Source organism: Scylla paramamosain, chromosome 17 (assembly GCF_035594125.1).
Source record: "Scylla paramamosain isolate STU-SP2022 chromosome 17, ASM3559412v1, whole genome shotgun sequence".
Classification (NCBI taxonomy): Eukaryota; Metazoa; Arthropoda; class Malacostraca; order Decapoda; family Portunidae; genus Scylla; species Scylla paramamosain.
In genome coordinates this window covers 5,422,501-5,448,859 of record NC_087167.1, presented here as the reverse complement: position 1 = coordinate 5,448,859, position 26,359 = coordinate 5,422,501, and the positions used below count along the sequence as shown (strand labels likewise).

At 41.6% G+C, this 26,359-nt stretch overlaps 1 protein-coding gene across 8 annotated transcripts in view; it reads right to left on the bottom strand.

Moving 5' to 3' along the window:
• The window catches only part of LOC135108368 (glutamate-gated chloride channel-like), a 122,821-nt gene that overhangs the window by 45,804 nt on the left and 50,658 nt on the right, over window positions 1-26,359 (bottom strand). For all 8 annotated transcript variants that reach the window (XM_064019290.1, XM_064019289.1, XM_064019294.1 and 5 more), the window contains one exon: window positions 9,479-9,571. In XM_064019290.1, the coding sequence (XP_063875360.1) occupies window positions 9,479-9,571 (93 nt within the window). The remainder of the gene's footprint in view (window positions 1-9,478; window positions 9,572-26,359) is intronic.

Sequence of the window (26,359 nt, the reverse complement as noted above, 5' to 3'; positions counted from 1 at the left end):
AGCGAACGCATCCTCGTCCAGGTGTCCCTGCTGTGTGGTCGTGAGGATCAGCTTCTTCACGGACTTGACCGCTGCCTCGGCGTGACCATTGGAGCGTGGATAATGAGGTGAAGATACACGATGCTCCACCCCCCATCGAGCCAGGAAGCGCCGTACCGATGAAGAAGTGAACTGCGGTCCACCGTCAGTCCTCAGGAGAACAGGCACGCCCGTGTCGGCGAACACACCCCGAAGGACACGAACGAGCTGATCAGCCGATGCTGGACGTGAGCATGCAGACACGTGAGGCCACCCAGACAAGCGATCTACATACACGAGGTATGTACGGCCTGCTGCGTGGAAGTAGTCTGCAGAAACTGACTCAAACACCCTGCTGGGTGTGTCCGTGTCCTGCCAGAGAGGTTCGTTGGCTTGGCTTGGTAGGAGTGGACGGCATAGTGAGCATCCAGAAACGACGTTCTCAACGTCTCTGTCCATACCAGGCCAGTACACCGTTTGTCGGGCCCGTCGCTTGGTGCGCTCCATCCCCTGATGACTGTCATGGAGTCGCTCTAGTGTTTCTCGGCGGAGGCTGTGAGGAATAAGAAGCCTCGGCCCGTAAACCACCAGGTCGTCGTCTACGGCCAGCAGACTGCGCACCGGCCAGTACGTACGCAAGCGGTGATCGAGGTCGTGGCAATGATCAGGGAAGCCCTCGATGATGACGTTCTTGAGCAAGCAGTACTCCCCGTCTCTTGCTGCTGCGGCACGTACCATTTCCACAGTCTGATCCTGGAGTGGTGCTAAGCGGACGCCGTCCTCATTGGTGGCAGATAACGCTGAGATGACCGCTGAGTGGAGAGGGTCGAGGTCACCAGAAGTAGCAGCATCCTCTTCCTCCACTGGGTCCTGTACTGGAGCACGTGAGAGGGCGTCGGGCACACAGTGTGTCGATCCCTTTTGCCAGCTTGCTGTGAAAGAATACTGAGCAAGCTTCTCCCTCATGCGCTGCAGCCGCAGGTTCTCTATTTCTCCCAACAACTTGCTATTGAGGAGAGGTATCAGCGGGCGGTGGTCGAGCACTAGATCGAAGTGAGGGAGTCCTTTCAGGTAGGTGCCACATTTCCTGACTGCCCAGACGATTGCAGCCATTTCCAACTCTATTACTGCATAGCGGCTCTCTGTGTCTGTAACAAATCTTGACCCGCATTGCACCATCTTCCACTGGTCACTGTGCTTCTGCAGGAGAACGAATCCAAATCCGTGCATCCTTGAGGCGTCAGTCTGTAGCATCGTTGGTAATGATGGGTCGAAGTATGCCAAGACAGGTGGGCTGACGAGACACTGTTTCACCTTCTCAAACGCCTCTTCATGGTTAGGAGACCAGCACCAACTGTTCTTCGGGCGTAAGAGATCTCTGAGGGGTTGTGCAGCTGCAGCCACAGCAGGAGAAAAGCTTCCAAGCTGGTTTGTAAGACCCATGAATGATCGTAAGTCGGTGATGTGCTGTGGTCGTGGGAAGTCAGAGATTGCCTTAACTTTCTTTGAGTCTGTCGTGTAGCCTTGTCCAGAAACAGAGTAACCACAGTAATCTACCACTCTTTCCGCGAATGTAAACTTCTGTGGGTTGAGAGTGATGCCGTGCTGGTCACACCGCCGCACAATCTGAATGACATGGGCTAAGTGCGCACTGTAGGTGGAGTCATAGGCCAGGATGTCGTCCACGATCTTGATGGTGTTAGGTATGTCGCCGAGAGCTTGGTCTCCTCGACGGTTATACTCGTCTCCAGACGAGACGAGACCCATAACCGCTCGCCGAAACTTGTACCGACCCCAAGGTGTTATGAAGCAGGTTAAATCCTGGTCTTCTTCTCTAATGGGGACTTGAAAATACCCCATCTTGGCATCAAGAGTGGTGAACCAAACTGCTCCGGTCCCGATCGAGGCGATGGCGTCATGAGGTGAGCGCACTGGATACACGGGCCTCTTCACGTAACGGTTGAGTCGTGTCAGGTCAACACACAGCCTTACACCAGATGTCTTTTTTGGGACAGGCACGATGGGGTGGCACCATGCCGTAGGGTAGTCCACACTCTCGATGATTCCCTTGTTAAGCAGCTCTTCCAACTGGCTCTTAATTTCTTCACGCCAATTGTAAGGGATTGTACGAGATGCTGTTACGGCGAAGGGTCGAGCGTCGTCTGTCAACTCGATGGCCATGGATCCACCAGCCATTGCACGTAAACCTTCCTTTGCTTCGAAGACGCTGGGAAAGGCCTTGATCACAGCAGCAGCGTGCCCCGCACGCTGCTGTGGCGTTGGGTCGTAGGAATGAGGCCAGCTGATCACTTCTGTGGGCGTAGATAGAGGTGGCTGCGAGGCGGTCGGGTACTTGATGGAGCTGTTGCCGGTGTGCTGTTCTTCCCTGCGTAGCGGTCGGATTTGAGCCGGAAAATCTTCGGGGAGGATTCCGAGAGCGATGGAATCGTACCAGCTAAGCAGCGCCCCCTTCACCTCCTTCACCACGCTCACAACAGTCTCAGCTTCCCTGTCGCCCAGTTGCAAGTGCGACGAGAAAGTTCCTACACAGGTGAGGGGGTGATTACCGGCAGCATAAAGTCCATCACCATCAGCGGGCGCCAAGCTGGAGGGCGGGATTCCAAGGAGTGTTGCCGTGTCGAGGCCAATAACGGTCGTTTCGGCCCCAGAGTCAGGAGTCCACGTAATCTTGTCTCTTCCAGCGGGATGTGTGGCGGTAATGAGCACCTGGGGCGCAGGTCGTGCCGTCACCGTCTTTGTGTATACGCCTGATAAGAGCTGGTATACACTGGCACTGGCTCCCCGCCTCGGGCCTGCACCGCGATGAGGAGAGACAGTTGAGGAACTCCTCGAAGCTCCTCGTCGTTTCCTCACTGTCTGCTGACATACACTCGCAAAATGCCCTCTTTTCCCGCAGTTACGACACACTTTATCTATTGCCTGGCATCCCCTTTTGTCACTGCGACAATCTTTGCCACAACGATAACAGCCCGTGGGGCTTGAGCCCCCGAAACTGCCCTTCCTGTAGTTCGAGACAGCGTTCACACCATGGCTCGAAGAGTGAGAGCCGCCCCTTAGTACTGCACTACACTGGTTAGCGCTCTCTGATGCTCTGCAAATATCTATGGCGTTTTCAAGGGTGAGTTTCTTGTTTTCCAGCATGCGTTTCAGAGCCACTTCGTCTCGTGTCCCAACGACAATTCTGTCACGCAGCTGATGGTTTATGCACTGGTCGCAAAAGTCACAGAAATTGGCGATTTCCTTAACAGCACATAAAAAGTCGTCAAAACCTTCTTGCGTTTCTTGCACGCGGGAGTAGAAGTCTCTTCTATCCATGATGATGTTGCGCTGGCTTCGCAGGTACTCACACATTGCATCGAGGATGGTTCTTAACTCCGCGTCTCTCGGTAAGCTTATCCCGTAGCGAAGTGTACGGGTCCACTCGTCGTCTAGGACAGCAGCGAGTGCCGCCCTCTGCTCAGCCAGGGAGAGACAGTCTATCCTGGCGAGGGTTACGTATCCTTCAAACTTATGGCGCCACGTGTCGAACTCACGTAAAGATGCTGACGCCGTTAAGTGAGGAATGATGGTGGCGGACGTCGGGAACCTCGCGCCCTGGGTAGACGTGCTGCGGGCTGTGGTTTCGCCTTCATTGCTCGCCGTGGTGCGACTGGGAGCTTGTGTCCCCACTCTCTCCAGCAGCTGGGTTAAACGCTCCTCGCGAGCCTGACTCTGCTCCGACTGTCGCGCTAGCAGAGCCTGACTCTGCTCCGACTGTCGCGCTAGCAGGGCAGCCAGCGCCTCCAACTGCTTCTCCATTCTGCGCCGTACCCACTGCAGCCTTGTCCTGATCCTACTCACTGCGCCATGTTCGACTCTTGACCAGCAGGGGCACAGGAAACGCAGGTAACAGTGCAGGTGTTTATTCACAGAAGGTGTGAACAGAAGGCTGGAGGTAGGTGATCTCCCCGGCGCCAGGCCGCGCACTTCCACTTAACACTTATGACTGAAGCCTAGCTCGTTCACTCATACACGTATTCATGCCTCACACAAGTCTCGCTCATTCACTCGTTCACACAACTAGCTAACAACCACACATACCACAGTCTCTTAAATAATTTTGTAGAATCAAAAGACACATTCAACCTCACTATTCCATCACTTTAGGCATTTCACACTAAAATCTCTTAAATAATTTTGCGATCTCGAAAGGACAAAAAGTAACCTTGTTTTCTCTCTCTCTCTCTCTCTCTCTCTCTCTCTCTCTCTCTCTCTCTCTCTCTCTCTCTCTCTCTCTTTTTCAGCATGTCTGCCCAAACAACTTTACGCACTGCTCTGAAAACTTAACAATAAATAAAAGAGTTGAATAACATACTTCCAGATTCTCTCCTCGTCATTTCACATTTCACGGTTGACATTCGAGGCTATTCAGTTGGTGCCAGCCTTCAAGATATTCAGTTAGTGACCCCTTTTTTTATACAGTTTGTGACAGCTAAGGTATAAATCACACTTATACTTTTCTCCAAACCTTCACTCAGCAATAAACGTAGGCATTATTTTTTAATCACATTTATTTTATTTTTATTTTCATTTTTATACTGATATATTCTTTTATCTATTTTCTTTATACACATACAGTACAATATACACACATGCATTTCTTCATACAAGCTTCATTCATACGGGGTGTCTATAGCTAACTCAAATATAACGTCTTTACTCGTGGCAAGGAATACGGAACGACAGCAATACAGTACAATTATCAACTTAAAGCCTCTTACTGACTTCGTAAACCACAGTGAAGCTTTACGAGTGAACCATTCAGACAATTATAACCACCTTAACCACAAACTACCATAACATCATCACCACACCGTCTTTAGTTCCTAATGATTATATACCACAACACCTTCCTTCAACTTTAGAATATCCTGAATGTGCGGAAATATAACGGCAGACACTAAAATCTTTGATCTACCCCGTCACTCCTTTCTCCTGCTAGTATCGCCTTTCAAGACTGGAGACTAAACTTGTAACGCAGGATTGTAACAGGCTTGAGGTGACGGCAGAGCAGGCAAAGCGGTCATTGAAGTCTTGGCTGTCCTTGGCTTATGGGCCGTGTTCAGAATCGCTTTGCTTTCTCACCACTATTTTCCAAGGTCACGGAGATGGTTAGCCAGGTTCTCAAGAGTGTTTAGCATGTTAATAATGTAGAAATTTTGTTAATCTGCCACTAGAACCACAAAATACTGCCACGTGTAAGCCTGGTCGCTTCTTGCAGCTTCCCTTATTTCTTATGTTCTTATGTTCTTAAAATTCCCCTTAAAAACCAGTGTAGAGCCAACTAAAGCCTTTGAAAAGTAGTGGAGATGCGGCGCAGAAGCGTTTCAGAATACGGTGTCCCGGCTGCACCTCTTCTTCCGAACCGTATCTTTTTAGTTAATGCTGACGCTGCTGATTCACTGATATTTACTTTCCACCGCCTCCGTCCCTCCCGCGTCAGGGAAACTACTAAAAACGAAGGTAATTAATTCTGGTCCATTCTGGTTCCCGTTTCTATCTTTTCTACTCTATTTGTTATATTTTTTCTTATTCTTATTTTTTTTTTATCTTTTACCGTGTTTGTTTTATACAGAAGCTCGACTTTAATGTTTTCATTGAGTTTTATTCTAAGTTATTTGATGTACTCTCTCTCTCTCTCTCTCTCTCTCTCTCTCTCTCTCTCTCTCTCTCTCTCTCTCTCTCTCTCTCTCTCTGTCGTCTAAACATTTGACATACTTAAGGGTAATTGTCTTCTATTTACAGTCAAAGCCAAAGCTGTCCCTGGCGTGGGGATGGCCATTTAGAAGCTAATGTCCTCTCTTTGTCTTGTCTAGTTTGTTCTACTTTATGTTACACAGATTTACGAGTATATATATATATATATATATATATATATATATATATATATATATATATATATATATATATATATATATATATATATATATATATATATATATATATATATAATATTTTTTTCCAGTGTAGTCAGTCCTTCCAAAGTCAGCTTCTAAAATGATGGCGATGGTGGTGCTGGTGGTGGTGGTAGTGGTAGTTACAGGAGGAGGAGGAGGAGGAGGAGGAGGAGGAGGAGGAGGAGGAGGAGGAGGAGGAGGAGGAGGGATTGGAAGAAGAAGAAGAAGAAGAAGAAGAAGAAGAAGAAGAAGAAGAAGAAGAAGAAGAAAGAAAGAAAGAAAGAAAGAAAGAAAGAAAGAAAGAAAGAAAGAAAGAAAGAAAGAAAAGAAAAGAAAAGAAGAGGAGGAGGAGGAGGAGGAGGAGGAGGAGGAGGAGGAGGAGGAGGAGGAGGAGGAGGAGGAGGAGGAGGAGGAAAAACAATAGCAAAGTAGCAAAGCCGCTTTTTTCCACCACCGTATTTCTTCCCTTGTGTCCCTCGGCCCGTCAGGAGCAGCGCACCAAGACATCCCTTCGAGGCCAAATTGAGAAATACTTTTAATACGTCTCAACTTTTCAACTCATTCCTTTCTTTTTGGAGCGTGATGTTACGACCGATTTTCTTCATTATTCAATCAAATATTCCACAATAAAGTACTAGACTCCTAAAGGCCTGCCATTTAAACGCCCCTGGAAGAAAAGTTTGGAAATTGGGGCCTCTTATTTTCAAAACACCTGCCTTCGTAAGTTTTAAAAGGCCAAAGAGGTGATTAGTCCTGTTACAATGTTTTTTTTTTCTTTTTACTTTTTGGTGATGAGGGTTCCTTATCAGACGAACAATTGAATCATGAACACACTTTTAACCCTTTCACTGCTAATCAGGCTTTCTCATAATCAACTACAACTTTTAAAACACTTCATTTTCCGTGCTATAGCCTCAAGAAATACGTAATTGTGTAGCTTGGCAAAGTTAAAATTGTCATTCATATCCTCTTGATGTTCGTTTAAATCGTTTATTACAGTTACCTCAATGTCAACAAGAGACGACCGTAACAGAAAAAAGGGTTAATTGCTATAACTTACACTAGAGGGAGTCAGTAAAGGATGCTGGTGTGTTTTTTTTTGTTTTTTTTTTTAGTATACGGACCATTTTATGTAGAATTTTTAACCATACATATGAATAAAACAACAATAACAAACTATAAGCATGAACACACCTTTGAAGGCAATTACAACTCCCACTACAGCCTGTTAATTAAAAGATAGTCGATAAAACATGCTGAAGTGTTTAAGTATATACGGACCACATGTTAAATTCATAAGCTTCACACAGTAAAAGTGAATAAATAACATAAACACAAATATAATAATAAAGAAAGAAAGGAAAAAAAAAAGTTAGATAGCATGACATTTCAGTAACTTGAGGTGAAAGGCCGTGAAGCGTAAAGCAGCACGAAGAAATGCGATCCAAAACTCCCTTTCTGTCTTTCCAACGGCACCATCGGGCCTCACAACTGCGCGTTCACACATCTTTCCCTATGTATTTCTCTTATCTTACCATAACTAATACAAATTCCTTTTTCTCTCTCCTTCCTTCCTTTTTTTATTCTTCCCTCCACGATTTTTTTATTACTGTTATTAATTTTTCAAGTGTCAGCAGTCTTCGATTAGTCCTGATGCGGCATTCGGCTCACGGAGGCTGAGGCGTGGGCCGAGTTCCGCCATGGGGATTTGACGGGAGCGGGAGGAGGGGAAGGAGGAAAATTGTCGAGAGAGAGAGAGAGAGAGAGAGAGAGAGAGAGAGAGAGAGAGAGAGAGAGAGAGAGAGAGAGAGAGAGAGAGAGAGAGAGAGAGAGAGAGAGAACAATAGCCTTATGTCCCCCGGTAATGGCCTGACTCCCTGTGTGTGTGTGTGTGTGTGTGTGTGTGTGTGTGTGTGTGTGTGTGTGTGTGTGTGTGTGTGTGTGTGTGTGTGTGTATGTGTGTGTGCGCGGGAATGTGTGCGCGTGCGTGTGTCTAGGGTTCAATAATTTATTCTACAGTATCAAGTTTAAGGTTAGAATGAGATTATCGCTGCTCCGCCCTTTAGTTTCACACACACACACACACACACACACACACACACACACACACACACACACACACACACGTTGATTACACCCCTTCAAGTTAGGTACTACGGTCACCCTCTTGTCAAGGAGATGGTGGAGGAGGAGATGATGATAGAGTTGAGAGAGAGAGAGAGAGAGAGAGAGAGAGAGAGAGAGAGAGAGAGAGAGAGAGAGAGAGAGAGAGAGAGAGAGAGAGAGAGAGAGAAAGAGAGAGAGAGAGATGGAGGTGGAGCACATTGGTAGCAGAAGAAAAGACAAGAGAAGGGAGAGAGAAAAATAAGTGGAGGAACACGAAGGAGAATAAGGAAAAAAAATGTATGACAGAAAAGAGACAAGGAAAAAAATGAGACGTTTAAGGCTATCCATTAATAATAAAAACCGACCGACAGTTATTAGAAGAAAAGAAGGAAAGAAAATAAGGAAAAAATGACTAGGAAAGATGAATTAATACTAAAGCAAAAAAAAAACAAAGGAGCCGCTCAAGACTTTACAGTAGTGAAAAGAAAAAAAGAAGGGAAAAGAAAACGAAAGAAGAAAATGACGACAAACACGAAATGTAAAGAGAGAGAGAGAGAGAGAGAGAGAGAGAGAGAGAGAGAGAGAGAGAGAGAGAGAGAGAGAGAGAGAGAGAGAGAGAGAGAGAGAGAGAGAGAGAGAGAGAGAGAGAGAGAGAGAGAGACGCAAAATTCTATCAAGACTAAAGCACGGAATTTTGAAAGAAAGCTGCCTGTTGGAAATTAAATCAAAAGCGTAAGGAAATAAATCTTAAAATTCGGAAGGAGGCATCAGTTGAGGAGACAAAAATAAGCTAAATTTTAAACACATACAAAAAAAAAGATATATATATAATGAGATAATATAAATAATTAAATACGTAAAAATTTTATAGCAAACAAAGAAGAAACATCAACACAAAACACCACTGGAAGGAAAAAAACAACAACAGCGAATAGAGAACGAAGAAAACGAGGTGAAAAAGAAATGAAGAAGGAGGAGGAAGAGGAGGAGGAAAGGGAAAAACAAGAAAACGCGATAAGAAATTTGAAAAAAGAAAATAACGAAGGACAAGAAGAACAAGAACAAGGGCAAGAACAAGAATAACAAGAACAAGAAGAACAAGAAGAAAAACAAGAAGAACAAGAAAATAAAAAAGAACAAGGGAAAGAAGAACAAGAGAAAAAATAGAAAAAAACGAAAAAAGAAGAAATCAAAGAAAAAAATAACGAGAACAATGAAACAACAACAACAACAACAACAACATCAACAACAATTACTACTACTACTACTACTACTACTACTACTACTACTACTATTACTACTACCATTACTACAGCTGCCTACAATAATGACGACTGTGACGAAAAAGGCGCAGATGGCAATTAAATAAACAAAAGACGAACAATTAGCACACTCACCAGAGGGCAGCCAGAACAGCCAGGAGGAGGACAAAGAGCCTCCCCACACTCACGCCCACGCCAGCACCGCCCATGCTCATAGTCTCCTTCATCCTGCGGGAAAAATATATCAACAGTGAAAAATAAAATAAATAGTGGAAAAAAAAGTCAGATTCAACAAACAGCAACGGCAGGAAAAAAATTGATTTTCTACTTTTGACGGGGAAAAAAAAACGAGATGGGATTATGATTTTTCTCTTTCACTCATTGAAAAAATTGAGAGAAACGTTGGAGAGAGAAAATATTTGTTCGTTTGGCTAGAGAGAAAGAGAGAGAGAGAGAGAGAGAGAGAGAGAGAGAGAGAGAGAGAGAGAGAGAGAGAGAGAGAGAGAGAGAGAGAGAGAGAGAGAGAGAGAGAGAGAGAGAGAGAGAGAGAGAGAGAGAGAGAGAGAGAGAGAAATTTACACAAAGATTAAAAAGTATTTAAAACACATAGGAAACGTTGTTGTTGTTGTTGCTGTTGTTCTTGTTGTTGTTGTTATTGTTGTTGCTGTGGTTGTTGTTGTTGTTGTTGTTGTTGTTGTTGTTGTTGTTGTTGTTATTATCATTATTATTATCATCATCATCATCATCATCATCATTATCATTATCATCACCAAGAATTTTACTATCAATACTGAATGCTTGCTTTTACTGATATAACGGTGCTAATATTCTTTCTCTCTCTCTCTCTCTCTCTCTCTCTCTCTCTCTCTCTCTCTCTCTCTCTCTCTCTCTCTCTCTCTCTCTCTCTCTCTGCCTCCATTCATAACAGACTCTGATTTGTTTTGTTATTTTTTCTACACACCGTCCTCCTCCTCCTCCTCCTCCTCCTTCTCCTCCTCCTCCTCCTACTCTTCCTCCTCCTCCTCTTCTTCTTCTTCTTCTTCTTCTTCTTCTTCTTCTTCTTCTTCTTCTTCTTCTTCTTCTTCTTCTTCTTCTTCTTCTTCTTCCTCCTCCTCCTCCTCCTCCTCCTCCTTCTCCTCTTCCTCCTTCTTCCCTTCTCTTCAGCAGTTAATAAAAAACAAAGGGAAGGACGAAGTACAATAATGAGAGAGAGAGAGAGAGAGAGAGAGAGAGAGAGAGAGAGAGAGAGAGAGAGAGAGAGAGAGAGAGAGAGAGAGAGAGGTAATAAGGGTGACATCAAAGACTTTCTCATCCCAGCGAGGAAGTAAAAGAGGAGGATGAGAATTTATTAAAGAAATATAATTAAATAAAAGTCCAGATTATTAAAGAGAGTGAAAACACCACGCTAGAGAGAGAGAGAGAGAGAGAGAGAGAGAGAGAGAGAGAGAGAGAGAGAGAGAGAGAGAGAGAGAGAGAGAGAGAGAGAGAGAGAGAGAGAGTAATGAAACAGAAACGAAAAATATTATTAAAACTGCATGTAAAGAAAAAAATAAATAAAAGAAGATTAAATAAACAGAGGAAAGAACAAATGATTAAATAAATAGATGAATAAACTCGCAATGAAGAATAAACGAAAAGTATTTGTAAGAAAGAAAAATATTGGATGTTTGAATAAAAATATGAATGAAGAGAAGGTCGCTAATTAGGTAAAGGTCAAAGCAAACAAGAAAATGATGATAATGATGATGGTGACGAAGATGGTGATGATAATGAGGATGGTGATGGTAATGATGATGATGATAATGAAGAAGAAGAAGAATAGAAGAAGAAGAATGGGATAATAGTGACGAAAGAAAGAAAAATAAATAAACGAAGCTAAGAATCGGTAAGAAAGAAAAAAATGTAAATGTAAATAGATAAAAAAAAGGAAGAAGAGATAGAAATGTGAAAGTAATAAATTAAACAAGTGAGAAGCAAAACAACAAGAAAAAAGGAAACCAGCAAATACAAGGAAATAAAATATGAAAAAAAAAAATAAATAAATGAAAGTAAAACACAAAAGCTTTATGAAAAAAAAATATATACAAAAGCTAGAGTGTACTCGTATAAAAATAACGATATATATATAAAAAACAACATTGAAAAAAAGGAAAATAATAAATAAATAAATAAATATAACCAGGATCACCAAGGAAAGAACCGCCATGAACCCTGACGTCACGAAGCGGCAGCCAATCAGGGCTTTTGTCGTCACGGTGCGTCAACCAATCAGCACATTTGTTGACATGAATTGCCAGGTAGCGACAAAAAAAAAAAAAAGACAAGCAAATAAAAATAACAAATAAACATTGAAATAATACAAATACTTCTACCTCTATTATTAAAAAAAAAAATGGGGAACAATAAAGACTTCCCTTCTCATTTTCTTTTTAATACGAGGATATAAAATTAATCCAATTTGCCCAGAAAATTAAAATGTAATGGTTTCTATTCAAGGAAATGTCTGTTACGCGAGAGAGAGAGAGAGAGAGAGAGAGAGAGAGAGAGAGAGAGAGAGAGAGAGAGAGAGAGAGAGAGAGAGAGAGAGAGAGAGAGTTCAATTATTGCTAGAGACGGAACGAGAGAGATTAAAGATGACATAGTGAAACGAGGAAGAGGAGGAGGAGGAGGAGGAGGAGGAGGAAGAGGAGGAGGAGGAGGAAGGAAAATCGTTCGTGGAGAGGAGGACGACGGGGAGGAAAGATTATTGTCTCTGAAGCGAAAGTGTTTATTGGGAGAGAGATTGTTGAAGGAGAGGAGAGAAGAGGAGAGGAGAGACGGAGGAGGGACGGAGGAAGAAGGGAGAGAAGAAGGAGGAAGAGATGAAACCTGAAAAATACAAAAGACACGAATGAAAATAGCAAGTGACGCAGAGAGAGAGAGAGAGAGAGAGAGAGAGAGAGAGAGAGAGAGAGAGAGAGAGAGAGAGAGAGAGAGAGGTTCTTTATCTCATTCAGTAGTGGTTATTCAGTGATCCCTCTGAATATAACGCAGTAAAGAAAACGAGGTTACGTTTACCGCCCTAATAATCAAGGCACAGTTTATTATTGACAGGAGATTAGTCACGAAAAAATGAAATACTGAACGCAATAATACACAATGAGACCGTTGCTTAAAATTTAATGCTAATTGCAAGATTATATTCTGATAATCTGCCTCGATGAAGTATTGATAAAAAAAAAAATAATAAAAAACACATTAAAATAATCGCAGGAAAGAGAATTACATAGCTGAGTGCAAGGTTAAATTAATGGCGACGTAATGACAAAATTAAAATACATAACACACAACACGATATATGAGTTTGGAGAGTAAAAGTACCAGATTTAAAAATACAGCGCTGAGTTTTATACGACAACAGCAAACAGGAATGCAAACAGTGTGGCGCCAGGGCAATTAATACATTCATACTTCCTACATGTGTACAGTTTGGCGCTATAGGAGTGTAGATACTATAAAAGGTACTGTATTGAAAGACTAAAGAAGGGATTTTATAAGACCTTTATATAACGTGCATTATGTAATCATATAGAGAAAGAGAGGTAGACAGACAGACAGATATAGATAGATAGATAAATAGATAGATAGATATATAGACAGATAGATAGATAGATAGACAGATAGATAGGCAGAAGAATATATTAACAGAAAAAAAAAATATATGAATATACACACCCATACATACAAATATACATACATACATACATACATACATACATACAAAACCAGCATATAAACACCGAGAGAGAGAGAGAGAGAGAGAGAGAGAGAGAGAGAGAGAGAGAGAGAGAGAGAGAGAGAGAGAGAGAGAGAGAGAGAGAGAGAGAGAGAGAGAGAGAGAGAGAGAGAGAGAGAGAGAGAGAGGGGGATCGGCAGTTTGGAATCAGTCCAGTTTTTTAAAACATAAAACTAAAAAAGAAGACAAAGAAATAAGATTTGTCCATTATCTAGTTCAACTCTCTCTCTCTCTCTCTCTCTCTCTCTCTCTCTCTCTCTCTCTCTCTCTCTCTCTCTCTCTCTCTCTCTCTCTCTCTCTCTCTCTCTCTCTCTCTCTCTCTCTCTCTCTCTCTCTCTCTCTCTCTTACTTTCCTTTTCTATAATACGAGCGCGCGCAGTGTGTGTGTGTGTGTGTGTGTGTGTGTGTGTGTGTGTGTGTGTGTGTGTGTGTGTGTGTGTGTGTGTGTGTGTGTGTGTGTGTGTGTGTGTGTGTGTGTGTGTGTGTGTGTGTATTTTGTCAAATGTCTCAATTCATCGCTTCAAATGTTAAAATAATTGTGAAAATGTATAAAATGAAACTAAATAATAATATTAATACTATACTTCAAATTTCAATAAACGTATTGTCAAAAATATAAAACTGAGAAAGAAACAGTTTAAATAACAACAACAATAACAACAACAACAATAATAATAATAATAATAATAATAATAATAATGATAATAATAATAATAATAACAAGAGGAAGAAGAAGAAACAATAACTTTAACAACAACAACAACAACAACAACAACACTAGAAACAACACAATCACCAACAAGAACAAAAGCAAGGACAACAACAAATATAATGAAACTCGATAACAAGGTACGATAACAAATCATCCCGGTACGACAGTTATAATTCAGTAAGATATAATGGTGCATACGATATCAGAGTACGATACTTTCCTCTAATCTGTACGATCTGCAAATATTTCTTACACGAGGTAGAAGATAAGAGAATTTTTTTTCTCTCTCTCTCTTTCTTGTTCACGCAAGTTACGATGAAAGTATAACATCGTACCCACATGCATCTCTCTCTCTCTCTCTCTCTCTCTCTCTCTCTCTCTCTCTCTCTCTCTCTCTCTCTCTCTCTCTCTCTCTCTCTCATTCTTTCCATGTTTAATATTTTTGCTCGCCATAATCCTCTCGTTTTCTCTTTTTTGACCTAAAATCCCTCCCTTCCTCCTCCTCCACCTCTCCCTCTTTCTCTCCATTGACTTTCCTCCCTCCCTCATACCTCCATCCATCCATTCTCCCACCTTTCCTATTCCTCCTTTCCTTCCAGTATCCATAACACACTCCGTCTTCCTCCCAATCTCCCTCCCACGAACCCTGCAATCCTTTCCCTTCCCTCCCTTTCTTCAGCCTTGCCTTCCTCACCGCTATCCATAACACCACGTCTCCCACACCCTCTCTCCCTCCCTCCCTCTCTCTCTCTCTCTCCCTCTCCCTCCTGCACGTGGCTGACGACCTATGCGGACTAATTTCTCACCTGAGCAGGCGGGTCACGCACCTGTCCACCTCCTGCCGAGACAAATTATGCTAGTGAATCATCCTCTCTACCTCACACAGCTGGCAGCCATCGCCTTGCTAGACTTGCATGTTGTTTTTTTTATCTTTTTTTTTACACACACCCACACACACACACACACACACACACACACACACACACACACACATCTTCTCTTTCTATCTCTCTCTCTCTCTCTCCCCCTTTACTTATTCCCTTCTCTTTCTCTTCCCTTCTTCTCCAACATCTATCAAATTCCATTCCTTCACTACCTTCCTTTTTCCTCTTTCCTTTTCTTTTATCTTTCCTTATAGATATTTTTTCTCTCCCTTACCCTCCAGAGTCCTTTCCTCTATTCACACTCCGGTTCTCTCTCTCTCTCTCTCTCTCTCTCTCTCTCTCTCTCTCTCTCTCTCTCTCTCTCCTCCTTCCCTTCCTTTTCATTCCTCTTTTATCGATATTTTCTTTGCCACACTTCCTAGCACGCTTCCTTCCCTCTCTCCTTTCTTCCCTCCTTCTTTCATCCTAGTGTAAAGTTTTGATTAATGTTCAATGAGAAAAGGAGAAGGAGGAGGAGGAGGAGGAGGAGGAAGAGGAGGAGGAGGAGGAGGAGGAGGGATGCGTGTGTTTTGAAAGGATGAAAAAAATCTTTACAGAGAAAAATTATTTCATTATTATCAAGCGAGAGAGAGAGAGAGAGAGAGAGAGAGAGAGAGAGAGAGAGAGAGAGAGAGAGAGAGAGAGAGAGAGAGAGAGAAGGAGGAAGAGGAGGAAGAAAAGAAAGAAAAGAAAAACACGAAAGAAAGAAAGAAAGAAAAAAGAAAGAAAGAAAATAATAAAGTGAAAACAAGAACAAACGAACAAACGAAAGAAAGTGGAAAAGTACGAAAGTAAATAAAAAAAACGAATAAGTTTGAACGTAAAAAGAAAAAAAAACAATGAAAAAGTGAAAATGCTAACAGAGAGAGAGAGAGAGAGAGAGAGAGAGAGAGAGAGAGAGAGAGAGAGAGAGAGAGAGAGAGAGAGAGATCTGCATAATCATTTCTCCCTTATCGTGGACGTAACGTATAGCATAAATTAATGGGTGAAGAGATGCCGTTTTGCTTCTCATTTCACTGCGGGGGAACACGACACACACACACACACACACACACACACACACACACACACACACACACACACACGAGAGAGAGAGAGAGAGAGAGAGAGAGAGAGAGAGAGAGAGAGAGAGAGAGAGAGAGAGAGAGAGAGAGAGAGAGAGAGAGAGAGAGAGATTCCAAAACAATCATTCATACATCCATACAGATAGGAATGCGTACATACAAACACACAAACAAACAGACGGACAGACAGGCACACAAACACTGTTAAACACAGACAGGCAGACAGACGGGTACGCAGGTAGGCAGGCAAACATAAACACACACACACACACACACACAAAAAAAAAAAAAAAAATGAATAATGATAATAAATAGCAAGAGGAAAAGAAAAAAATAAGAGAAAAAAGGATAAAATGAGAGAGAGAGAGAGAGAGAGAGAGAGAGAGAGAGAGAGAGAGAGAGAGAGAGAGAGAGAGAGAGAGAGAGAGAATGGATGGCTGGAGGGAGGCGATCAAAATTAAATACATCTATCAGTGTTGTTTGGTGATAAAATATACGAGTATTAGGGAAATAAATTCTCTCTCTCTCTCTCTCTCTCTCTCTCTCTCTCTCTCTCTCTCTCTCTCTCTCTCTCTCTCTTCTCTCTCTTTCTATTCGCACTAGGCAAGAATTTCTCATGTTTTGAATTTTTCCACACAACTCTCTCTCTCTCTCTCTCTCTCTCTCTCTCTCTCTCTCTCTCTCTCTCTCTCTCTCTATCTATCTATCTATCTATCTATCTATCTCTCTCTATGCCTAATCAAGTCGGGAGTATCTCCGCCGCAAGATGTGGTTGCCAGGAGACGGCGTAAGTTTCTGGAGGCCAAGCTGAGGGCGGCGAACCAGGAGGAATGAACCCCCTGTACATAGATAGTGAGATGTGTAGGCAGGCCAACACCCCAAGGTATGGGTTCAAGGTGCGGGCATTGCAATACGACACTAATACCAACACAATGGAAGTGATAGCTAAGGAAGTTCGAGAAAGCACCTATCCCCTCCGACTGCCTCAAGTTGGGTAGCACACGAGACCCCCAGCTGGGTGTGCATGCAGGTGCTTACGAGGCTCAGGGTTATGTCTCGTAATGTGAAAATTGAAATAGGTAGGAAAAATGACACGCCTGGGGAATTACGGTTGTGTAGTTGCACTGAAAAGTCAAGCTCTTTTTAATTTGTCCCCTCTCAGGTAATTGTGATTCGAGGCGTGTCATATTGTGTATATTTTTTTCCTCGATGAGAAATTTATTGGACAGAGACGAGAATGTTGGCAATCTGTGCAGTTATATATATGATCTGTTGAAGATTTAAATGCTGATCTTTAGTTTTTTGGTATTAAGTCAGCGTGCTATGTCACAGTGATGGATAGTTCTGGAAATATTAGAAACATGCATAGTTTATTAGGTTGGAGCGTGCAGCTTTTATGTACAGTCTGTTAAAGATTTATACGTATTTGTGTATGCATTAAGTGTGTATGCCTTGACATGGTAACGGATGGATTAACTACTTTTTTCGACAATAATCTTTATGTTTACAGCAATTTTTTTTTGTGTGCGTCGATGTAATAATAATAATAATAATAATAATAATAATAATCTCTCTCTCTCTCTCTCTCTCTCTCTCTCTCTCTCTCTCTCTCTCTCTCTCTCTCTCTCTCTCTCTCTCTCTCTCTCTCTCTCTCTCTCTACGTCAGAATCATGCCAGCAAATATGTGACAACAAACTAAATGTGATACGAATGAACGTTATCAAGTTCTCTTCGTTTTCTTTTAATTTTTATTTTCGTTCCTATTCTCCCTTTTTCACAATATTGCATTATAGCAGAGAGAGAGAGAGAGAGAGAGAGAGAGAGAGAGAGAGAGAGAGAGAGAGAGAGAGAGAGAGAGAGAGAGAGAGAGAGAGAGAGAGAGAGAGAGAGAGAGAGAGCCGTACCCTTTATTTACACTTCCTTTAAAATACATAAAAAATTCAAGTCACGTGTGCTGAGGGAAATATTAGATTTTTCTGGCCACATCTGCCTTTTTTGTATTAGAGATAAAAGGATATTTGGCCCATCAAGACAAAAATCCCTTCTTGATTTAGCGTAGAATCCAGTTCCTATTTCATTCGTTTTTATCGCATGTTTTCTTTACTAGTGATCGAAAGATATTAATTTTGGGCCATCAACACAATATTTTCTTTTAGTTTTAGCGTAGAATAAAGTCCAGTTTCCCCCCTCCTTTTTTTTTTTTCTCTCTTTCGGTTACGTTAATTCTGCTTCTCCTTAAAGAGCAATTAACTTTTCTTCTTTTCTTTCTACCCGTTGAACTTGACCTTATTAGTTGTCTAGTTTCTTTTCCATCTGTGTTTTCTTAGTATGCGTTAATAGATCTGAGAAAATATCTTGAAAATACTTCATATATTAAAAGGAAAAACAGTAATAAGGGAATTAATAATGAGGATTATATCTGTATATATATATCTTTGTTAGTAATGTGGACGAAATGTGTGTGTGCAGAAATTAATTAATAATGGGTGGAAGATGTGAACCCAAATTAATTTCATAATATGGAGAAATGTGTCCAAAAATATATTAATAATCTATGATGTGGACAAACTATGTTAATGAATAAATTAATAATGTGATGAAATTTTGTCCACATATAAAATAACAATGCGGAAAAAATTTGCCTAAGATTTTGTTAGGGCAAAAGTATTTAATCATATGGAGGAAATGTTTGCCGACAGATAAACATATGGATACAAAAATAAACAAATAAACATAAGAACATAAGAAATAAGGGAAGCTACAAGAAGCGACCAGACTTACACGTGGCAGTCCTTGTATGAAATATTCCTATCTATTTCCACCTATCATCCCCATCCATAAACCCGTCTAATCTTCTCATAAAGCTCCCTAATGTCTGAACATTACTGAGTCCGTTCCATTCATCTACCACTATATTTGAGAACCAATTTCTTCCTATCTCTTTCTTAAACCTAAATTTCTCAAGCTTGAATCAGTTATTTCTTGTTCTGCCCTGGTTACTGATCCTAAGAATTTTGCTTACGTCCCCCTTGTTATAACCCTTATACTATTTAAAGACTTCTATCAGGTCCCCTCTTAACCTACGTCTCTCTACAGAATGTAAATTTAACAGCTTCAGTCTCGCCTCGTAAGGAATACTCCTCATCCCCTGTATCCTTTTAGTCATCCTCCTTTGTACTGATTCTAATAGACCTATATCCTTCCTGTAATGTGGGGACCAGAACTGCACAGCGTGGTCTGGATGAGGTCTGACCAGCGCCAAATATAACTTTAATATTACTTGTGGCCTTCTAATTTTAACTCTTAAAAACATACAATAATTAGTAAAATGGGGAAAATCTATGCCCAGAAATAATAATAGAGAGAAAATATTTGTTAATAAACAGCTAGATGACTAAATAACTAAACAGACAAATGAACAAATAAATAAACAAAAATAAACACATTCAAAACAAATATATTGACGCAGTGTTTCTTTCATTCAGACCCAAATACATTTCTTACTTTCGTTTTTATTCTTAAATACACACAAGTGGAACGAAAGATGCTTTACAAAATGTACAAGTGTGTTCTAAAATGTTGATGTATTCTGACTACAAATAAGTTGATTAAGTAACTGACTGGCTGACTAAATAAATAAATAAATACTAGTATAAATAAATCCACTTTGACGTCATCCTGTGTGTGTGTGTGTGTGTGTGTGTGTGTGTGTGTGTGTGTGTGTGTGTGTGTGTGTGTGTGTGTGTGTGTGTGTGTGTGTGTGTGTGTGTGTGTGTGTGTGTGTGTGTGTGTGTGTGTGTGTTTGTTAAAAGTTAAAATAGTTTTCCCTGCATTTACATTTTTCACGTCCTCTCTCTCTCTCTCTCTCTCTCTCTCTCTCTCTCTCTCTCTCTCTCTCTCTCTCTCTCTCTCTCTCTCTCTCTCTCTCTCTTTACTCGCTCAGTTCCCACCAACCAACCATTCACTTCCCTCTCTCCTCATTCGCTTTATTCCTTCCTTCCTTCCTTCCTCTCTCCCTTCCTCCTCTCCCACTCCCCTTGCTCCCTCAATCAGTAAGGTAGCAACCATATCCGTCCCTTCTCCCCCTCCCTTCCTCCTCTCCTTTCCTCTCTCCTTCCCATAATCTCTCCTTTCCCTCCTTTCTCCTCTTTCCTCCCTCCTTTACTCTTTTCTCTCACTGTCTTCGAGTTTTAGAGAATAATAATAATAATAATAGAAAAAAATAATAAGAAGAAGAAGAAGAAAATGAAGCAGTATGTAGTAGTAGTAGTAGTAGTAGCAGCAGCAGCAGGAGAGGCAGTAGCAGTAATATTAAAAAAAAAGTCGTTATAGCAGCACGAGGAGCAGGAGAAGAAAAGGAAGTAGCTACGTAATCAATCATTCAATAAATCAATAGCAGCCTTCATAAAACCCCAACAGATGGCAGTGATAGGATTCTAAAGGCTAGCACCGGATCGCCTCCCAGCAACACACTAAGGGGGACGAGGATAAGAGGGATTTAAGGCGGGTATATATCAACAGGAACTGGTGCTCTGTGGCTGGTTGGGCTTAGACATCTCGATACCCCCACAAAGAAAAAATGTATAGCCGCTGTAAATAATTGTAACGACAGATACAGCAACAGCCACTGACAATACAAATGATTATCACTATTTTTGTTATTCTCATTATTTCTTCTTTTTCTTTTACTACTACTACTACTACTACTACTACTACTACTACTACTACTACTACTACTACTACAACAACTACTACTACAACTATTACTACTACTACTACCACCACCGCCATTACTACTACTACTACTACTACTACTACTACTACTACTACTACTACTACTACTACTTCTACTAATACTACTGCTACTACTACTAATAATAATATACAAAAATTGCACTCCAATTTAAACAAACAACAGGATAACAATGCAAGCCAAAAGCACAAATAAATAGATAAGCAACAAAATAATAACGAAATAAAGAAAATACAAAAGAAAACAATGAAAAAAAAGGAAAACATCACTTCCATCACACACACACACACGCACATACACACCCACCCACCCACAAACAAACACACACACACACACACACACACACACACACACACACACACACACACACACACACACACAGTACACAAATCTCAGTAAATGACAGTGTGTGTGTGCGTGTGTGTGTGTGTGTGTGTGTGTGTGTGTGTGTGTGTGTGTGTGTGTGTGTGTGTGTGTGTGTGTGTGTGTGTGTGTGTGTGTGTGTGTGTGTGTACCTGGCCTGTTGTGTTGGTGTATTTATGGCAGCACAGGTAACACAGAGAAGGAGGAGGAGGAGGAGGAGGAGGAGGAGGAGGAGGAGGAGGAGGAGGAGGAGGAGGAGGAATATGATAGAGAAAAAACATGCAGAAGACAAGTCGAGGACGAAGAAGGAAAAAAGAAAACGAGGAGGATAAATAAGAGGAAAAAAAGGCAGAGGATAATTGTAAAGGGAAACAGGAGAACTACTCGTATGTAAAGACGAGGTAGGAGGAGGAGGAGGAGGAGGAGGAGGAGGAGGAGGAGAGCGATGAAAATGGATGAAAATGGAGGATGAATACTAAGGGGAAACCAGAACTCACAAAAGGAGGAGGAGGAGGAGGAGGAGGAGGAGGAGGAGGAGGAGGAGGAGGAGGAGGAGGAGGAGGAGGAGGAGGAAAGGTCATACGTAAGCAGGAGTGGGAGAGATAAGAGACCAGTGTTGACCCTTGGCGATGCTATCAGCTGTGCCAACACTATGAGGCTCATTTGCATGTAGAGGAGGAAGAGGAGGAGGAGGAGGAGGAGGAGGAGGAGGAGGAGGAGGAGGAGGAGGAGGAGGAGGAGGAGGAGGAGGAGGAGGAGGAGGAGGTGGAGGAGGAGGAGGAGGAAAAGCGAGAAATGGAGGAAAATTCTTATGCAAAAACCAAAGAATTCGCTCCTAATTAAAAATAATAATGACAGTGGAGCGAGTCTCTCTCTCTCTCTCTCTCTCTCTCTCTCTCTCTCTCTCTCTCTCTCTCTCTCTCTCTCTCTCTCTCTCTCTCTCTCTCTCTCTCTCTCTCTCTTACATTCCCAACACACTACCTTCCTTTGAGTTTGGGCTGATAAACTGAACTTCTCACAAGCAGACTGATAGACACACTGAAGGACAGACAGACTGACACTGACTGACTGACTGAATGGGTTGCGTGGCGGACCAGACAACTAATGCAATCGGTATAACCTGATCTTGCTGGCTGTCTGCTGGTCTCCGCCTTAGCAACGGCGCCCAGACCTTGCTCTTGATCTTGAGAGGCCTGCATGATTTCCTGCCTTAAGATAGCATCACTAATTTTAATATAATCGCGTATGTAAATTGTATGTAGTTTAATAGTTTTCTCTTTTTTTATTATCATGACAGCATCAACTATAGACTTAAGCGGCCGAGAGAGAGAGAGAGAGAGAGAGAGAGAGAGAGAGAGAGAGAGAGAGAGAGAGAGAGAGAGAGAGAGAGAGAGAGAGAGAGAGAGATTCAAATCAGCCTCAAAATCCAAAAACTTGCCCTCCCCATGGTATACCTTTCTCTAAAATTCAATTGAAGATAGACAACAACTGACGTCACGCAGGGACACACAAAGCGACGAGGAAACAGATACACAGGTGACTGCTGACGTATCCTTGGTGAGCGGGGAAGAACACACGAGCTGGGAGAGAAACTTGTATACAGGTTCAACTAGAGAAGGTCTTGTTGTTAGCCTGGAGATTGCGGTCAGACTAGACTATATATAGGAACAACACCTAAGTTTATATACAATACAGGTGCGGCCATGTATAAATGACTACCATACTAATTATACCCAAGTTTATATTACAGGTACAGTTATATGAAGACTTTTTTTATTTTTATGTAGGAGGGACACCGGCCAAGGGGAACAAGAATCTAATAAAAAAAAAAAAAGCCCACTGAGATGCCGGTCCCGAATAGTATCCGAAGTGGTGGTCAAAAATTGATGGATAAGTGTCTTGAAACCTCCCTCTTGAAGGAGTGTCACGTGTATAGCAACAGTACAACATCGAACTTCTGACGCGGAAGAACGAATCAATGAACGAACGACAAACTTAATCCAAACACTGCAACACTGGCACTACTTGACAACACTACATCTGTATAAGCGCGAGTGAGGCTTTCCAGCACCAGTCTTGCTTAACACGAAAATAGCCCGAAAAGTTGCCGCCGGCTCATGTTTATGTAGCGAAAAAGTTTAGATGAAGACTGAAGAGACTGACGTGGTTAGGAGTGTAGAAATAACCTCAAACCAGAAATAGCTGCAGGAATAATGAGGAGGACTCACCACCGCCTTCCATTCATCACTATCGAAGTTGTCATAATATTGTGCAGTACAGACCGAAGACTGGTAACCTTCTGCACTCTTTTCCCACTGTCTGTCAATCTTAATTCCGAAGTAATGAGGCCTCACCATCGCCTCCAATACATCATTATCGGAGTTGTCATAAAATTGTACGGTGGAAACAGAAGACGAGTAATCCTCTACACTCTTTTTCCAGTGTTTCGTCATCCCTGCCAATCTTAATTCCTTTGATATGATAGAGCCTGTCAGCCTTGTGTATTATCAGTGGCTTTGTTAAAAGATTAAAAGAACATAAAAGTGTGAAACAGAAAACATTAAATAAAGCGGAAGAAAATGCAATACCTTGACTATTGTTCATGAATGCGACACCTCATGATCAGATTTGCAATAAGAGGAAGTCAATCCTTACCCCGCAATATCATGAGCAAAATAGCACCTCAGTATCTTTAATGGCAGTTTGATGCTCACGAGTTCCCTTCCAACCCGCCACAGAATCGTTATAATGACCACATTTTCATTCTAACTACAAGGTATAATGATAAAAACTGCCTGATCTTTCTTTCTTTTTTTTTTTTATATATATATAGTATTTTCTTTCGTGCGCTTTTTATCCTTCCGCTTACCTACTTATGATAACTACTTAATGACAGGGAACAGAAAGAAACAAACTCAACAAATAAAAGTAAATTAAAGAGGAGCATGAAAACAATAAAATAACAAGCAAAAATACGAAAAATAACCGACAAATGACGTAACAAAAACAAAATAGAAACAAATGAAAATAAAAGCATAGCAAAAATAAAAGAAAAAAACACGAATACAAATAAAAATATACATATGAAACAGATAAGCACTCCTGAATTCGACAACAAGCCAATTATGTCCATTATAAACTGCCTGCTTAACTCTCTCTCTCTCTCTCTCTCTCTCTCTCTCTCTCTCTCTCTCTCTCTCTCTACTTACCTACCTAACTAATCAACAAACTAATTAACTCACTAGCTGAATACTTAAGTAGCTAACAATCTAATCAACAGGCTAATTACTTAACAAACCAACTAACCACCTACTCAACAACCTAACAAACAGACCAAACCAACGAACCAACTAACCAACCAAACAACCCAAATAATTTAACAAGCTAAGAAAAATATAACAAACAAACGGATTAATTGACTTGTTTATTGTCAAGAATCCGCAACTCCACATAACGAGGCTAATCTGCTCATTACGCCCACTAGCACCGGAAACTCCAAGGTTGTGTTGCCTTCTTGACCACACACACACACACACACACACAAGGCTCCGGCCGCTTGTTAACTGCCACGAGGCGGTCAGGCAGCGTAAACAATTGTCTAGCTGAGAAAAAATTAGGTATGAGAAAAAAGAGAAAGGAGGAAGGGGGAGAAGAAAGGAAGGAGGGAAAGAGGGAAGGAGGGAGAGGTAGAGAGAAGGCTAGAGAAGAGAAGAGAGAGTGGCAGACAGACATACATAAAGGCAGGCAAACAAGTAAACAAACCCAGGCATAACAAAACGCAGAAGTGGTGTACAGTGATCAACACAGAGCAAAGCACAATGAAACAGACAGACAGACAGACAGACAGAAGGGGTACGCACTGACAGGCAGAGTAACACACAAAGGATACAGATAGACAGATTAACGAGTATAAGATAGAGATATTGACGGACACTCAAACAGACAGAAGAAAAAAAAATAAGCAGAGAGAAAAAAACAAACAAACAAACGAACAGAGAGATCGAAAGGCAGGAAGGCAAACAGACAGAAAACTGAAAGAAAAAAAAAATTATGAACCGAAAAAAAACAGGTAAAGAAAACGAAATAAACACATACAGAAAAATTAGAATAAAAGTGAAAAATCAAGACAGAAATAAAGGAAAAATAGGCGATTAAAGACAGCAGGAAAGAGAAAAAGACAAAAAAGAAAATATACAGACATACAGAGAAAACCAGACATATCCGGAATGGGACACGAAGAGAAAAGAATAACATCACATGGAATAAAAGAAAAATCACATATAGCAGAAATACGCAGAAGTGAAATATAGAAAGAGAAAGATGAAAGAATGCATAATGGAAGAGCAATTTCAAATAATATACAACAGAAAACGAGAAACATTGTTCCCATCGCTTTTTCAGTAAATGTGTGTGTGTGTGTGTGTGTGTGTGTGTGTGTGTGTGTGTGTGTGTGTGTGTGTGTGTGTGTGTGTGTGTGTGTGTGTGTGTGTGTGTGTGTTAATCGCCGACTGAATTAAGCCGAAAGATCCAGTCCGGCACGCCACCTAAGCCGAACTCTCTCTCTCTCTCTCTCTCTCTCTCTCTCTCTCTCTCTCTCTCTCTCTCTCTCTCTCTCTCTCTCTCTCTCTCTCTCTTCGTCATGCAATTAATGCACCAATCCCTTACGACACTGCAGGGGTAAATTCTCTCTCTCTCTCTCTCTCTCTCTCTCTCTCTCTCTCTCTCTCTCTCTCTCTCTCTCTCTCTCTCTCTCTCTCTCTCTCTCTCTCTCTCTTAAAATACTGTGCATGTCAGTGACGATGAATAGTAAAAGAATACCTGTAGGTCAAAGGTCATGTGTGTGTGTGTGTGTGTGTGTGTGTGTGTGTGTGTGTGTGTGTGTGTGTGTGTGTGTGTGTGTGTGTGTGTGTGTGTGTGTGTGTGTGTGTGTGTGTGTGTGTGTGTGTGTGTGAGAGAGAGAGAGAGAGAGAGAGAGAGAGAGAGAGAGAGAGAGAGAGAGAGAGAGAGAGAGAGAGAGAGAGAGAGAGAGAGAGAGAGAGAGAGAGAGAGAGAGAGAGAGAGAGAGAGAGAGAGAGAGAGAGAGAGAGAGAGAGAGACCAATGCAGTGAATTATAAGAAAATTTCCCCACAACAAAACCTGACAACAAAAAAGCAAAACGAAACGAAAAAAAAAAAAACTCAACAAATTGCAATATAGTAATAGAATAAAAAAAAAAGAACAAGTTGTAATGAGAAAGAATGTAAATAGATAAACAGCAATAGATAAACAAATAAATAAAGAGATGTGTAAAAATATGGGCAGAATTTTACGTTAGTCTCTCTCTCACATACCCACGCACACACACACACACACACACACACACACACACACACACACACACACACACACACACAGGTGGTGACATGGGCGGCCTAATCGAGTTCGG